Source organism: Dendrobium catenatum, unplaced genomic scaffold (assembly GCF_001605985.2).
Source record: "Dendrobium catenatum unplaced genomic scaffold, ASM160598v2 fragScaff_scaffold_325, whole genome shotgun sequence".
Lineage (NCBI taxonomy): Eukaryota > Viridiplantae > Streptophyta > Magnoliopsida > Asparagales > Orchidaceae > Dendrobium > Dendrobium catenatum.
Window position 1 is genome coordinate 1,186,927 of NW_021318787.1, and position 18,198 is coordinate 1,205,124.

General features: G+C 33.2%; 1 protein-coding gene across 2 annotated transcripts in view; it reads right to left on the bottom strand.

Moving 5' to 3' along the window:
• Positions 1–15,806, bottom strand: part of LOC110092587 (putative RNA polymerase II subunit B1 CTD phosphatase RPAP2 homolog) — a 23,042-nt gene extending 7,236 nt beyond the window's left edge. Inside the window, exons 1-5 of one of the 2 annotated variants that reach the window (XM_020817205.2) lie at positions 14,864–15,806; positions 12,556–13,443; positions 12,229–12,419; positions 11,875–12,138; positions 6,576–6,734 (exon numbers count right to left, since the gene is read on the bottom strand). In XM_020817205.2, coding sequence (XP_020672864.2) covers positions 6,576–6,734; positions 11,875–12,138; positions 12,229–12,419; positions 12,556–13,443; positions 14,864–15,440 — 2,079 coding nt within the window. In that variant the 5' untranslated portion in view covers positions 15,441–15,806. The remainder of the gene's footprint in view (positions 1–6,575; positions 6,735–11,874; positions 12,139–12,228; positions 12,420–12,555; positions 13,444–14,863) is intronic. The other variant, XM_020817208.2, reaches the window with a different exon arrangement.
• Between the last annotated feature and the right edge of the window lie 2,392 nt (positions 15,807–18,198).

Consider the following 18,198-nt stretch of genomic DNA (forward strand, 5'->3'; position numbering starts at 1 on the left):
ACGCTCGGTATTGCTAAGTACATGCATGATACCGCTCGGTACCGCTATGTAAATGCTCGGTACATGCTCGGTACCGCTAGTTACATGCTTTGTACCACTCGGTACAGCTCGGTACAACTAGGTACACGCTCAAATAAATTTCTCTTGTAAATAAATTTTGTTGAAGAAGAGTGGCTTTGCCGCCAGGTCGAACCCCGCCAGGGGGCAGCGCCCCCTTGGACCCCCGGCAGCCCCCATATTATGTTTCTTGGACAATATTATGTTTCTTTTATCTAAATTTGTTTGCTTTTAGGTGATCATAAAATGTTAGATTCAGTTCTTATAGGATTATGAAGTAGTGGTATCGAGGGTGATGAAGATGATTATGAAGTAGGAGATAATGTTGAAGAAGATAATGAAGCTTTTTTAACATTTGCTGATGATGATGATTCTCAAGAAGAGTATATTAAATTCTTATTTGATCTTTTAAAAAAAAGATTATAATATTTGAATTATAAGATATTTGAATGTTACTTAGTCGAACTTATATATGTTATGATTGTATTTTATTATTATGATAGCTTGTCTTTCATTTTTAATAATATTTCATATTCATGCTTATTATTTTATAATTTTTATATAGCTTGCGCCATGTTTAAAATAGCGCACGCCGCGCCGTGCGCTATGCGCCATGGCTCCAAATAGACCTTTGCGCCATGGTGCGCCATTTGCCGTTAACAGGTATGGTCGTAGGTGATATCAATACTTATGCCCACAGTGGTTATCCACAAGCGACTTGTATATATTTGCGGGGACCCGTTGTATCCGCTACGAGCTCCTAGGAGTATTCGTAGGGGAGTCATTATTCTTGCATCCTACCCACCTTTCACCAATCTCAGGTGGGTTGATGATTGCACTTGCTTGCAGGGGGCGGATCCTCCATCATTGGTCTCCTGTATTGTCATCTCAATCAACAGGCATTTATAGGGATTGTTGCAGGAATTTACTATGTTCTTTGTTTGTACGCGTTGAGGTCGTAATGTGCTTGCTTGTATCTCCATTTGTCGTATGTCTTGTAGGAGAGCGGGGCACTTATTTACAATCAAATGTAATTGATTGTGCAAAGGCTGTATTTGCTTTGGATTCTTCGAATACGCCTTTATCGCCAACCCGTAACATGTTGGATTCTTTTGTCGCTTGTAGATGAGCCACATTAAGTACGACCAGTCCTTTATTGCTCGAGTTTATTTTGAGCCCAAGTGTTCAAGTAGCGTTTGGGTTTACAAGTTTTGGCACAGGTCCTTGCATATTCGTTTGAGTGCACTTAAAGCTTGATTTGAATCAAGTTTGAATTCACAATACAAGTTCAAGTGATCTTGTCTAATTCTTGTTATTCTTCCAGATTGACTTCAAGTCTGACTTCACTCGAGTCCGAATCGAGTGCACGAGTTCACAGGTCCCTTGTATTCAATCCAGTTCGAGTTCCCTGCTGTCCTTTGAGTTCAATTGCATGTTCATATTTTGTTCAAAGTCTTCTGGAGTCCTTGCAGGTACAATTTCATGTTCAGATTGACTTGAATTTGTTTCCAACTTTGATTTCATTTCATTTTGAATTTGATCTTTATTAATCATTTAAATTCTGTTCAGGTCCTCTGCTTGTGTTCAATCAAGTTCGACGGTCCACAAGTCTACTGTTCAAGTTCATCTGAATGCAGATTCTTGTTCTTTTTGAGTTCAAACAGGTCCGAGTGCGATCGTACATTCACCCAAAATTTCGGCAATCTCCCAGCGTCTCCCCCGTTTAGGGGAAAACTACGATAAAACTGGGCCTTCCCACCACGCGCAATAAAGGCGTGTATGGGATCTTCGATACCTGTTTAAAAAGGCAGAGTTTGCTTTTCCCTCGCTCGAGGGTACTTATGAGTGACCCCGCCTCATCGTAGATGCCGCACCGGGGTCCCATCCCACCACGCGCAATAAAGGCGTTTATAGGCGGTTTTCCGGTGCGCCACGAACACCGAGGTAGAGTTTAGGCGATTGCTCGCCCGTCGTAGGCGTCGGACCTGGGTCCCATCCGACCACGCGTAATAAAGGCGTGTATAGGCGGTTTTCCGGTCCGCTGCGAACAACGACGCGAGAATTTGAGTTTAGAAGATTCGTACCTTCACGGGCTTGACATTGGAGGCTCGTGGACCGAGGCAAGGAGAGCAAGCATTTTTTTTAATTATAATAAATATTAATTATAATAATAATTAATTAATTATAATCTATAATTAATTATTAATTATTGATTAACTATAATTAACAAATTAATCATAATTATAATTAATTAATGATTAATCATAATTAATCGAAGTTAATTACAATTAATCAGATAATTATAATTACTTATTAATAACTAATTATTGATTAATAATAATTAAATAATAAACTATAATTATAATCAAATAATTATTAACTATAATTAATAATTATTATAATTAAAATAAAATTTATGATAATATCATGATAATAACAAATAAAATCCCCCTCCTCCCCCTCTCATCTCCTCTGCTTATGGGATCTGACCAAAGAAGCGTGCGGTAGGGAGAAAATTACCTACACAGCCGCGAGCTCCTGTTTTGCTTCCGATCCAAAGGTGTGACTTCCGATCCAAACAAGAAGGGAATGTCGTGGAAGGAGGCAAAGCCGAACAGCAGCGATGGGAGCCGAAGAAGCGTACGCAAGGGAGAAAGGGACCTTCACTGCGGGTTGCTTCCGATCAAATGCCGAAACTTCCGTTCCAAAGGAAAGGAAAGTCGTCATAGGTGCCGTCGAACAGCCACGAGGGATCCAAAGAAGCGTTCGAGAGGGAGAAAGTTACCCTCGCAGCTAGTGGGCTCGCGTTGTTGCTGCCGATCGAAGTGTTGTAACTTTCTATTCGATCGGAGAGGGAGAGTGTCGAGAGTGAGAGAGAGAAAATGAGAGCGCCCACGGCGAGAGGAGCTCGGTCTCCTTTTAACGGCGAGATCGATCGTGAGTGAGGAGAAGTCGATGTGTGGGATGGCAGCGACGACGTGCGTCGTGCGAGTCGTGCCGAGATCGTGGGTTCGGCAGAGAGCGGGTAAGATTTGACTTTGATTTTTTTTTTTCACCGAATACATGTCAACAACATTATCTATATCATCCTTTTAGAGTCACAATGGATGGAGCTGGATGGAATAAGCTAGTTGCTTAACCTCTTACTAAGGATATTTAAGGTGAAGACGAGTGAAGCTTTCTCTATTTCCTTCTCCTGGCAACCAAGAATAATTGTGTTGGGTATTCAGACCTCGATTCACAAATGGGAAACTAGATGATTCTTTGCAATCTACATCTCAGATTAGTCTAGTCTATTTTTGATCACACACTATCAAACAATTTCCATAATTAGGAGATTAACACTACTAAAATGGAGCTTGTTGAATACCTTGTTAGCAACATCTTGTCATATATAAAATGGGCAGTCTATAAAATATAGGTTAGAAAGAGGCCTATGTCATTTATTTTAGGTCAGTTGATGATTAACTAGGCCAAACTTGCACATATTGAGTTGGTTACAAATCCCAATGGGAAAATTACAACTCCTTGCTAAAGGAGAAAAAAATCATAATGAGAGTTAGCAAGTCACAAGAGCAAAGAGAATGGTTTTTTCCTCACATGAAACATCTTTAACTCAAAACGTGTGGGTAGATATTCTAGAAGAAGTTGGGCTTTCACAAGCCCCTCCTCCCATATTTGTACTAACAATCAAATTAAAGCAACCACTTCTAGCTTGGTAAGTGGACAAGGCGGCTCATGCCCATTCCTACTAATAGAGGAGGGAAGAGAGCTTAGCCTTTTCTCTCCATTCTTCAAAGTTTTCTCCTGATTATGCTTCCTCTTATTCATCTCTTACTTCTCTGATACTTTCTTCTTCATTATTTGAAATTATTTCTTCATTGACTGCCCACCTTTATGTCTTCTCTGGAACTTTTTACTTCTTTAATCCCAAGCTCTTTTTTTTCTTCACCCTCATTTGTCAATAAGATAATTGGCACTCCTCATTTTCATCAAAAAGAACATACCTGATAATGAGAATATTCTGCCTGAAATAAAAATAGATGGGAGGTAACTATCTGAACAAAAGATCCTGTCATGTGAGCTGCATGGACTCGCTTTGAATCAAGATAATTCATTTGATTAATAATCCGACTAGAAGTTAATGAGTGAGATTCACGCCTACATACTCCTATATTTTGTAATGCATTGGTTTGTGATGCTTTTGAATTGGATTTATTCATGAGCCTAGAGAACCATCAATAAGTTATATATTGAGGTCCAAACTAAGTTGGAGGTGATTCCTCTAGTGCATAAGATTTCATGAAAAAGAAGAGTTGAATACAAACCCTAGATTCTTCCATTTTAGGTTAAATTCAAGAGTCAGGGATGATTGTAGCGGAATGGAAACCACCTGAAGTGATCTCAACACAACACTAAGCCAAATCCATTTTTAGGGCATGGGCATTGTTTTTATGCCAGCAAAAGTTGATTTGGAGAAGGCTTGTATTAAAATTGAGGGGGCCTCCTTGGTCATAGAAAAGTTAGTCAATCTACCCTCAATTTTGAGTGGACGATCTTTGAATTGAGTGGACTCACTTTGAATTCAAAATAATTCAATCAATCAAAATCCGACCCTTAATGTGTTCGATTCCAACCTAGACACTCCCAGATTTTGTAATGCACTGATTTGTGGTGCTTTTGAATCGGAGTAATTCCTGAGCCTATAGAACCATAAGTCAGTTGTGTATTGATGTTCAAACTAAACTGGAGGTGATTCCTCTAGTGTGTGACGATCTCGTGAAGAAGAAGAGTCAAATACAGACCCTATTGTCTTTCATTTTAGGTTGAATTCAAGAGTCGGAGACAACTGTAGCAAAATGGAGACCACCTCTAAAGTGATCTCAATGTTGCACTAAGCCAAATCCATTCTTAGAGCAAGGTTATTATAGCAGAAATTTTAAGAGTTTTACGCAATGTCAACAAAAATTGAGTTGGAGAAGAAGGCTTGTATTATAATTGAGGGGATTTCCTTGGTCATAGATAGTTAGCCAATCTACCCTTGATTTTGAGATGTTATTAAATTATACTGTGAGAGCACAGAAAATGAAGTAGAAATAATCCTATCTTAAAAAAAAAAAAGATAATAATCAGCGAGAAAGCTGTCAAATCCTATCTACAAAAAAAGATAATAATCAGCGAGAAAGCTCGTCAGATGATATCTCATCAAAGTAGCCTTACTTGAATCCTTTTCATTTTATGATGTCTAGAATGATGAAATGAATAAGTAGTAACTTAGTTCCCTGTTACAATCTCCATTTCCTTCTTTTTGGTATTCCTTTTAATGTATGTATAATGTACTCCAAGATAAAGCTCGCTTTCTAGTCATTCCAAGTCTTTTTCAATTATTTAATTCTAGTCATATGGCCTTGAACTCAACTCGACCAAGTAAATTATGCCTTCCTCCGAAAGCGTTATACCCGCTCAAGAACCAAAGCTAATAAAAACTTGGCCTATAAGACTTAAAAGAAAATCTATCCAGGCTCTTTCGTTTCAATTTTATACAAAGATGATACAAGATCCAAATCTCATCTGAAATTTTGCCTTAAAAGAATCAAAACATAAAATATTACTAGAATAAATGAAAAGCAATTAAGAAAACTTTTAGAAATAAACAAAAAAAATGAAGATGTATAAGAAGACACAATTACTAGAATTACAGTTCGATTGTCAAATGAAGTAGCTCCTGAGCACTATCTCATAGTTGTAATTTGCTTGCTTAAGTTAAGTAAATCAACGTGTTGCACAATGCAAAAGTTACTTGTAAACAAGTTGAGTGTAAATTAATAAAATGCAAAGATAAACTTGTCATAAAATGGAAAAGATTAAAATCAGTAATTAGATACAATATGGGAAAACGTAGAAGTATTGCCTATTGGAAATAAGATAATAGATTACCTAGTTTGAGCACATAAGTTACAGGAGAAGGGAAGCACCATAAAGGCGGGAAGATAGAATTAGTTTGGAATGATAAATACAAGAAAGAAAATAATTATATCAAAGATAAATTTCATAGAACTTATGCAAATTTATTTGCCCAGAATAATGTTGATAACAAATGTAATATTCAATAGGAATAAATAGAGGGTTCATATTTCATATAGTTTGACCCAAATAGTAGGGATAAAGCTGATGATGTCAATGATCACACTTCTCAAGTTAAACCCCAATATAATTATGATCACGTGTAATGTGATTTTGGCATTATGATGCATCTTCAGCATTCATTACAAAAGTTTCACTCATTTCGTTTCTTCTACAAAACTTAATAAGCTGCCCTCTATACTAGAGAAACAAATAGATGAATGATTTATTAATATAAAAGTATTAGATTTTTTTGGAGAACTTAAAATAAAACAAGAAACCAAATGTTCTGAAAGACAAAAAGCTCAAGCACTATAGATCTACTTCACCACATAGTTTTAGAATGCTAATTCATAATATTAACACACAATAAATGAAAAATATAGGGTTTTTACCTGTTCGAGTTGTGTACCCCTGCTCATCAAGTGCGGAGCCAGAACCAGAAGTCTATGAACAGAAAGGGCTTCAATAAACAGAAGTACAATGACCTGCCATTGTCTAATTTTGAAGGAAGGTATTGCATCCATAAAAGACATTGTGTTCAGCAAGCAGCCCTGAAAATATATAACTCCCTCAAAATTGCCATAAAAATACCAGTGTTGTGCGTGGAAGATACAAATCAACCACCCAACCGAATATTCCAAATTCTTGATTGTAGATTATAGGTTTATTTACAAAATGAACTCTTACAAAATTAATTCCAGAAGGCACAAGCAGTAAATAACTACCGTTTTCCTCAACAGCTGATGAAAATTGATTTCAGAAAATATAGATTCAGGAGGAATAAAAACAAGAACACAACAGAATTACGTGGTTTGAGTACTTGTGAACTCTACATACACTGGGCAATCTCGATCATCTCTCCTTATTCAAATATGAGTGGGAAAAATTGGATACAAAAATTATAGAAGCAGAGAAGCAACACAAATATACCGCTAGCAGCCAACAGTCGGCTGAAATAAAATTCCAAAACAGTAAAATAGCTTCTCGGTACAGATCTTGTACAGATCTCAAACTAAAAACAAATAACAATAATAAAAACATGGTTTAAAATTGTGCAATAAGAGGCACGCCTCAACGCAATTTTAAACTTTAAAGCCTCAAAGCCTACGCAATGAGAGTTGGCATTGAGGCGTACACCTCAAGTTCATTGAGGTGCGCCTTGAGGCGTGCCTCGCCTCATGTTTTAGAGGCGTCCGTCTCTTAAAATATTGAAAAAAAAACTAACCTAATATATATCTATTCGGTTCAGCTCCCCACCCCTGTAACGTCTTCGGTTATTTTCGAACCGAAACTAGGTTTCTTCTTTGAGCGGCATTTACCCCTAATCCTGAGTTCTTTCCATTCGATCAGTGTCGATTTCCTTCCACCGTGAATTACTCTTCGCCTATTACTTGGAGTTCTCTTCTACCGCGAGTTGGGCTGGAGTCTCCTTCGACCAACCGTTGAAAGCTCTTCTTTTTTGTGGTTTCATCTATCACCTTATTGTGAAATACAATATTGGTCCGTTCTGCCATAAGGACCTCCATATTCTGCTGAGTAAGATTCCACAATCGATTTGTCTGCTCGGTACTGCTTGGTATCGCTCGGTATCATTAGGTACATGCTCGGTACCGCTCGGTATTTTTCCATACAAACGACTTATGAACTTTAAAAATAAGCAGAACTTCAAAATTACTCTTACAATAAAAATTTGTTCTGGGGGCAGCGCCCCCGGAAACCCCTACACTGCCTCTTGACCCCGCGAGCTGGCCAGGCAGGTCAAACCCCGCCAAGGGGCAGCGCCCCTTGGACCCTCGGCTGCCCGACATATTGTTGTATTCATCATCTTTAGTAATAGTTGTTAGTATTAGTCTTCTTCTTAATGTGTGCATGCTTTGTATAAGTTTTCTTAGTGTAGAATAAATGAAACATTAGTTTAGGGGTTTGATATATTACACTAATATATTTTTCTCATAAATGATGGTCAGAAGTAAGGATAAAACTGCATCAGATCATAGAAAATATCCAGCATGGAAACATAGCACTCAAGTGGATGTAGGAGGATATAATAAAACATATATCTATCTAAAATGCAATTACTGTGACCAAGTTGTGAAGGGTAATGTGACTAGGATGAAGGATCATCTTTCAAGGTCTCACACTCTCACAAGAATGTTGCTCCATGCTTCAAAGTTTCTGATACTATAAGGGAGAAGATAAAGTCATACATGAATAAATCTACCACGTCAAAACATCTTGCACAGAAGCAATTTGAGGATAGAGTTGATGTTGGCTCTTACTACGGGAGTGAGCGCAGCGTTACGGAATCATCTTCTTCGATGAAGCCCATTTCATCAAAAAAAGGTATATAAATAATATAGTTTGGATTACACTATTATTCATTTTGATATTGTTCAAAAATATTTAGGGAAGAGAAAGATAGCTGATATTGAGGAAGGAGCTGATTGTGAGACATTGGACTCTATAGGAGAGGATGAAGGAGAGAGAGCAGTTCATCATAATGATGATTCAAATGAAGAACCCCTTAGTGATGACAGAGTTGATGACTTATGAGTTCTTATGTGATATGTCATTGCTATTTATTTTTGGAATTATATGTTAACAAAAAAAATATTGTGATTTGGGAAAGATGGAGTTTGAGTTGAACTATATTTCATGTTGTCTTATTATTGGGATATTTTGATTTCACTTCATAACTTGTGCATTTTTATGTGTTATATCTTGCTTCCAACCGACAATCCCTTATGATTGTTTTTCTCTGACAAGAAGAAGAAGCTAGAGAAACAAGAAGGATTCACCCTCTTTAACACACACAGAAAACTTCAGATTTCTAAACCCTCTCTTCCTCCTCACACAAGAAGCCAAACCGAACTCAAAACCCTAACCCTTTCTCGGAACAGCTTCCACGCTCTCAACCCAAAAAATAGAGAAAGAAAAATCTTACTCCAAAAATGACTTCTGCCTTTTCTTATCACACCCGCCTCCTCTTTTATAGAAGAAAAGTCCAAACAACCCTCATACAAGAAAGCAAAGAAACGGATAAGGAATAAATAAAAAAGGCATTAAGTTAATTAATTTAATCAACTGAGTAATTAAATTAATCAGCTTTTTATTTTAAAACACTTATATCAACTAGAATATGTCAGACAACAAAATAGGACCTGATCAGTATACTCTTTCAAATTATCTTAACCCTGCCAATTTGGATTCATTTACAAAGATTATGTATTGCAATGCCAAAATGCTCATCTAATTTTAATTCACAATTTCCATGCATTCTCTCTCAACTTATAACACCATAAAAAAAAATCGCCGCATCAATATAATTGTAAGATTACGACTCACATAAGCAGCCCCAACAAAGTCATTTTAGTAATTTCTAGCCAATGTAATCATTTCCCAAGAAAATTCTACATTTGTTATATGTTCATAGGTGATAGGAATCTACATGACAGCACAAAAAACATGCATTCTTTTTAGAGATGAACCCAACAAATGGTGTGTAAACATAAATTAATCTCATTTTTTCAGGTAGAGAAAGTAATTATTTACTTGCATTTAGCTATCAACTCATCACATCCCACCTCTATAGCATAAGTATTACCACACTAATAGGTTACTAGAAGTAAATAGAAATTTTCGATTGCTTCATTTTTTGTACGGAATTACTCAAGTCAATATGACAATGACACAAGCATTTATATTTTCACAATGGCATGAATATGATTAAAAGTTAATAAATACACTATAGGTTCTATTTTGAAGCTAGGGGTTTGAGTGAGAAGTTAAAAAGGGGTTGAAATTTCTCAAATCAATGGTTAACGACTAAACACGTAAATTGTTTATATTTCATTTTCAGTTAGAGACTTGAGCTCTTTCACAATAGCTAATTCAATCTAAAAATAGGTATGTGAAGTCATATTGCTTCTAACTTGTCCTATTCTTAATTTCAAATGTTTACATTCCTTTTATATGAAAAGGGCTTCAAATTCTACCACATCATAAGAAAGATATCTAATTTCAACCTAACCTATCCAAGAACTAACGCCGAAGTACCTCAATTTACATTTTGAAGAGAGAAGGCAACTAAGCTCCTTGACCCTAAGCCTATGGACGCAATGCACATGAAAAAAGTGAACTCCTAAATAGCACCTAAATAGCGCCTTGACTTAGAAGCTAGGTAAATAGCACATAGATAGCATCTTAGCTTAGAGACTAATTGATTTGGACAAGAAAGAGTTCTTTTCTTTTATGGTATACAATAACCAAACCACCCTTTTCTTATTGTTGTCATCATATTGAAAATGTGCTATCTATTACATGCTAAGAAGTATTAATTCAACATTACATGCTAAGAAGTGTTAATTCAACATAAATTGAATCCTTCTAACTTTAAAAATATTTCCCTTATCTAACTTTGACAAAAGGAAAACTGTAATCCCTTCCTTGTTTTGCTTTTTTCACACGAGTCTAGTAATCCAAATTCCATGGCCTCCTATTACTACTCATACATGGAAAGGAAAACAAATGACACCTTCCCAATATTCTTCCATCACTACTCTATATTGCATACTTTCTTGTACTTATTCAAAAGTATACAATTAATAGACTACCTTCATGAATAGATGTTATAAGTTTGTGCTTTGCTGCAATAATGCATTCAGCTTATTATGACATGTCCATATGAACTTTTCTTAGTGTATTTTGTGATACCCAAGTTTCACCCATGTATTTTGCAATGGTCATACTAAAACTGAAATTGTGATATTATAATCAATATAGCCTTTTGGAAATGAGGTTTAGTTGAAGTTACTATCATTTGTAGACATTTGCGGCACTTTTTTTAGATTTTTTTCAATATTATTGGAAATAATCCTTTTTTTTATTGGTGTCTCCTTTGAATGAAATTTTGAGCAATAATGAGATGAAAAGGTTGCTACTTGATTCCTATGATCCAGTTGTTGCATATGAAAAATTATTTCACTTTAACTTATGTGGGTTGAATATTTAACCCATTTTTTAAGATGCATCTGGTTTCATTTAAATGATATCATGCTAATCTATGATCACATAATTGAAAGGAGCTTAAGGTGGTCTCATGCCCACAAATCAACTTCAATTGGTTTTAAGGGTAGGGAGTGCATGGACCTAGTGATCGAGAATTAAGCACCCAGAAAGTTTTGTTATATAAAATAAGAAACTTATTCTATACGAATGCTAGTTCATCTAGTACACGATTTGGATGAGAATTTCTTTTACAACGCTATAGCATATTGTTTTGAATATCCAAGAAATATAAATTTTACATGTAAAAAAATTCCAGTGGGATTACTTTGAGTTTAATTGTAAAATAATACATTAAGTGGCAAAGCTTGCCTCTCATTAATTTCAGGACTTAGCACCTTGATGGGATAGTTGACCTTAATAAGAATGATCACAAGTTCTCAAGTCAACCTAAGAAAAATTGCAGTGCTGACTATAATAACTTTAAAATTTTATACTTACTAAGATATGATAGGTATTGCCAAAAATGTTAGAACTTAAGATATGATAGGTATTGTCAAAAATGTTAGAACACGACAAATAAATAACAACATATAAAAATAGCAAATGCTTAAAAATGTTTACTAATTTGAGTATTACATTTTGGCTCATGTAAAATGTAGAACTTAGAAGCTATAACATGCATACCATGAACTTTTCCAAGGTTGAAACTGATACTGGTAGGCTTAGATCCTTGACAACAACAGACAAGGTACGACAAATGAAGCCATCCAGTATCTGCCTTATTTCTAATGACTTCCCATCACTCATGATTACCTTTCTTGGATACTCCTTTCCATTAATAAGCATGAAATTTTCATAGGAGCTTTCATCATGTCCATATATATATGCCAATGAAGAACAAGTTATCCATCCAAACAGTGCCATCCACATTGTTGCAAATGGTGATAGCTAAAAAAATAGAATACCATGTTGCAATTTATAGAACAAACGATTCAAAAATAAAATAACATGGCAATCAATAGCATAAATAAAGCATACATTTAGGCTGAAACCTTCTGGTGGTGTATCATGCCATGAGTCTTCGACCTCAAACATATTGGTGTCTAAAAGCACTGTCTTCTTAGGCCATTTTACTATACCTTGATCAAATTTGAAAATATTCTCATCATCTACCCTTTCTCCTTCGAGGCATTGTAATTGTGGTAAGATTAAAATTCCAGCCTCTAAAACTGAAAGAGATAGGAATATAATCGCAAAAAATCAACAATGATTTGTTAACTTGCTATCATCTATACTTTGAAAATTATAAATGGTTAATAATTAGATGTTTTAATCGAAAATTATTTGACAGCGAAAAGTGTTTACCCGCATCCCCAACTTCAGCTTTTCCGGATACAACAGACTCTGCAGCCTGGGTGAGTGCAACAGCACAAACCTCAGCTGATGCAATACGTACAGAGCTATCAAATAGTTCTTCTGATGATTCTTGAGGTATGGTCATTTTATCCTCAAAAGATGCATTTCTTTTCTCATCAGCCCATTTAACATAATGGTCTCCAACTCTGGATCCTGAATTCTTTAAGCAAGACTTAAGCAATTTCTCCTTTGATATTTCCTTCTTCGCTGAAGAAATTTTGTCTTCAAGTTCCATAACCATAGTTTCATTTGATGAAGCCTTCTTTTCTGAAAATTCTTCATAATTAGATATATTAACTGCAGTTTTGTCTGACTCCTCTCCAAAGCAAACATCAACCAATACTCCATTAATCTCCTTTGAAAGAACTTTTTCATTTGTTGCATCTTCTAATTTTTTATGATCTTTGAATCTAGATGGTTTTGATATACCAACTTTTTTTTCAATTTTCTTCTCTTCAAGGACCACATTTTCCAACTGTTTAGCTATCACTTCTGAAATATCCTGTCCTGTGAGAGACAAAGCATTATGATCATCAAATCCAGTCCCGACAATTACACTGCTTGTGAAATCCATATTACCATGCCCATAATCATCTGGATTTTTTTTCAATTTAAGTTTGGATGTCTTTGATGCAGTTTTCTTTGACTTTTTTTTCTTATCTGCATTGTTTGCATCTCTTTTTTTAGCTCTCGGCAATTTAACATTAGAAGATTCTTTTAAATGAATTTCATTAGACTCATTACCCACAAGCAGACTACTACTAGCAAATGGTGCTCGACTATCTCTAGCACCCTCAATCTTCTTCCCAAAATGTTGTTGAGGTATAATGTTTAACCCTGCAATATTATTAAAAAAAACAAGTATTGCAGCATTATAATCATGTGCAAAGTAATTAAAAGAAACAAAATCAAGGGGATAAAGTGATCAAATCCAACATTATTAAGCTAATTTGAAATTAGTATTCCTATTCAAAGAATTTATTTACCTATGTAGATAACATTAAAGTTTACTAGCAAATCTCATCAAACAAAAGTGAACTTTCACTTAGAAAGCAACTTTGTTTGAATTATATTGCTTCTGCATTGCCTTTTATAAAATAGATTTGATATTTGTGTAAAATGTGACATTGTAATCTCTAATTCAAGTGCACATATGAAGCACGGACATTTTAAAAAGACTTTCATTTCCAACACGGACACATCAAACACAAAACGCCTTCCATAAGCATTTGATATGCTAAAAATTGTGGTTGATGTCCTATTTCCAAAATTAGAGTCAAGCATGGACAAGACATGCATCAAAATACCAGTGCACGAGCAAATTATTTTTGGTTTAGTAATTTTTTAATATTGGATGATCGATTAGCCTTACATCCCTAGTGTTGGGTTTCTTAAGTCCAATTATTGCTGCATCAATGAGTTCATATTTTGTGTAGTTATTTTGAAGCTTAAAAACACTTTAGGATTTTGATATTTTGCATAAAAAAGTATAATGTTAAATGATGCCTGATTATTAATATTAATGATAGTGTGTTATCAAGAATAAAGTAAACTTGATGAAATATCAAAATATAATGACAATTAAATAAATATTAGTTACGCTTTTTATATGATACATTATGATATTATATTTGAACATTTCATTAAGCAATATATTTTTCTAAAAAAAATTGGCATTTGGTCTTTTAACTACTATTCTTTTAGTAATTTATCATAGACATGTTGTACTTATAATGTATTGTGTCCAATTTTTTTTCCTTTTAAGGTCAAGTCTGGCATGCATGTCACATTGTGTTTGTGTCTCATATCAATGTTTGTGCTTAATAAATGAAGTCACAAACTCTATATCTTCATCATGGAGAATACACTCAAGAACCCATATCAGTATGAGTAGTGGACTTCATTTATTAGAGCACAACAACCAACAAATTAATATAAGGTGAAGCCAAAGAAATTAAAAATCAAATGCTAAATGTAATCATGCAACAATGTAACAAAAAACTTCACTTCAAAGTTACTAAGAAGATGATGAGGCAAGTGACTTAAATTATTTACATCAATTCTTAAAATATTTTTCTTCATTAAACTATATAGACCAATTCATATTTATTAACAAATTGTAAAGAAGATTTTTATGTTCAAGGGTCACGCAAATTTAAAGTCGTTCAATTAAAAATAAATGAAAAAGATAACAAAATGCAGAGATGAGCTAGGGAAGAAAATCAAAAACAAAGAAAGAAATACAATCAAAACTTACCAGAATCTGTGATTCTATCACGTTGGGGCACATATCCCTCGATAGCATTCGCTGGCCCAATCCACTCATTTAAAGAAACTTCACCTGCTCCAGCAACCCCTTTCTCCTTAATGCTCAAACTCTTAATCCCCACATCTCCTTCATCCTCGAATTCCTCGCCTCCAACATCCAAATTCCCAAACAACCTGAGGGCTTGCTCAATTCTTGCTTGATTCAGATCACATGCACGTTCCGTGCTGAGGCTCTTGGAGAATGCCATGCTACGGACCTGGCAAGCTTCGGAGCAGTATTTATAGGTCTCTTCGAGGTTGTAGATACGCTGATCTCGAAGAGAGACTTTGAATCGGGCATGGCGATTGCGGTCCACAGAAGGAAGACGGTTATGACAAAGAGGGTAGCCACAGAAGCCCACGATGGAGCGCTCGACAACAATGTCCTGATAATCTGGGCGGGACAGGAGATAACCAGCAGTGAGAAGCTGTTCAGTGGAGCATGAAGGGCATTCGATGAGGAATAATTGGATGTGGTAGGTGGCCTCAGCGATTTTCATGGGCCGAGGCAGCGTGTCCGCAGCCATTGTGGCTAGTGGTTGATTGCAGAAGATGAAGGAAGGTGGGATATTATGGGGCTGACAACAGTATTTATGCAGGATTTAAGTAGGATTTATGAACAGGATTTAAGCAGCCGGTAGATTTACGGAATCCTGGAGTTCGGCGGATTTAGGGGATTTGGCTGAAGAAGATAGTTACTTTCACAGGAAGCGAGCTCCCGTCGCTACGTCCGATCCAACAAGAAGAAGCGAACTTTCGCGACTTCCGATTCGACAGAAGGAACGCCGTCGAAGGAGGCGAAGAAGGTTTTAGCGACTCGGTTGAAAACCCTAGCTCACGCAAGGCACGCAGACGCGATACAACAGCAACGAAAGAAAGCAGAAGAATGGAAAACTGGAAATCGTCCCTAGTTATTTAGGAATTAATTTAAGTGATTTAATTAATATAAATTAAAAAAATAAAAATACATAATTAATTATATAATATATTAGATAATTAATATTCTAAATAATAAGTAGATAACTATTCTAAGTAATAATAGATTAATAGTAGTTATATAATTAATATATATATTATATATATATATATATATATATTACTATATTATTTATATATTTAAGATAATTTAATAATATTTTATTGAAATATTTAAAATTTTTTTTGACTTATATTATCTAATTAGATTATATAATTATATAGTAATAAAAATAATATTTGGATTAATAATTATTAACAAAAATTATTAAGCTACTTAAACATGATAACTTCTATTAATCAAATCAAATAAAAATCTTTTAATTATTTATGATGATTCAAGTTTTGATTAATGAATCATATATAATTTATTAATTTAATATAATAATTTATTAAATTTTTTTATCAATTAATTATACTAATTAAATTTTAATTAGTATAAAATAACATCTCAATATACTGATCATTAAATTATAATTTATAAAATTATGAATAAATAATTTATCTGATTAATTAAATAAGAAATAAATCAATATTTAAATAATCATTTTAGGGCAAATTTTTTTAAAAGGAACATATTTAATTGTTGAGATCTTAGGATAAGGAATCATAAAATAAAATTAAATTTTAAATAGGAATCAAAAACGCAAAATGGGGGGCGTTTTTGCATAAAAACGTTGAAGGCCAAGGCTGCGTTTGGAAGAAAACGCAAAGAATCTTTGATTTTCTCAAAACAAGATCTATGTTCACGTTTTCTTTTCTTAAAATTATGATTTTCCCAAAACATTGAATGCAGAGAGAGAAGAGAGGCGTAGAGGTTGAGCCCTTGAATTCAGAGAGAGAAAAATGGATTAGGAGATAATAGAGTTTATTAGTTTTCAAATTTAAATATAATTGGTTTTTAACTTATTTTTTAATAACAAATTTTCTAATTTTTAATTATTTAAAAATAATATTTTTAAAAAATTAAATTAAAAATTTTAAAATATAAAATACTTTTATTAAATATATTAAAAATAATTTTACTTTTTAATTTGTTTATTCCATATTATTATTTAAAATTTATTTATTTAACTAAAATAAATATTAAAATTTTTTGGAGAATAAATTTTTGAGATAAAAATTGAATGTTAAATTTTAATAACTATTAGCTTTAACTTTAGTTATAATAAATTTTTTCATTAATTCTGTTTTTTTTTTAATAATTTAACTTTAATAAACTTAAAAAATATCAGTATTTAAAGTAATAATGTTATTCTATTATTATATCAATATATATATAACAATTAAATATATCAATTGTAAAAAAAGTATGTTAAATTTCTTCAAAATATTTAAATAAAATGATTTTAATCTGTTTTTTAAAATACATTTAATTTTATTCAAATTAAAAAAGCAGAAAATAATGATATTGTATATTTATACGTTATTATAACAAATTTTTATGTATCTAATAAATTAATTTATTAACTTATTAAAATAATTTTAACTGCTATCTTAATTATTTTAACATTTATAAATTTTACACTTTATTAAATCTAAAAAAATTTTTTTATTTAACAATTGATACGTTTTAATAATATATATATATATATATTTAAAATTAATAGATAATCATATATAATATTAAATTATAATTATATTTAAGTTAATAAAAATTATAATGGTGTAAAAAGAGTTTATATTCTTTATATTTATCATATTAAATTTTTTAATATCTTTTTATTAATTTTATTTAAATATTTAATAATATTATTTAAAGTGTTACTAAAAATTTTAAATTAATAAATTTAATTAAATATAGAAATATAAAATGAAATTATTTAAATTTTAAATTGATTTCTTCCCCTCTCTCTCTATTTGATTCTCTCAACCTCTCATTTCTCTTTGTCCAGAAAAAATTAAATTAAAGTCTCACTCTTTCTCTCTTTTCTTTTTGCTTGACATGCCAATTCACTCCCCTCTCTCTCTATTTCCAAGCTGAAAACGCAAAGTTTTTTGTGTATGATCACTTTTTAATTTTTTTTAAGCATGCTCCTCTCTTAAATTAATTCAATTAAACATGATCCTTTTAAAATTTCTCCATCATTTTATTTAAATAATATTAACAACTAAAAATTAATTAAGATTTAAATTACTATTTCCTTTTTAATTGATACTCATGAATATTAATAATTTTAAAATAATTAAAATTATAAAAATAAAGTAAAATAACAACTATAAACTTAAGCCATAGATAGCTTCTCAGAACTTTCTCCATTCTCTTTATCTTTTTCATATTACACGAAAGTCTGAAACCCTTGATGCAAA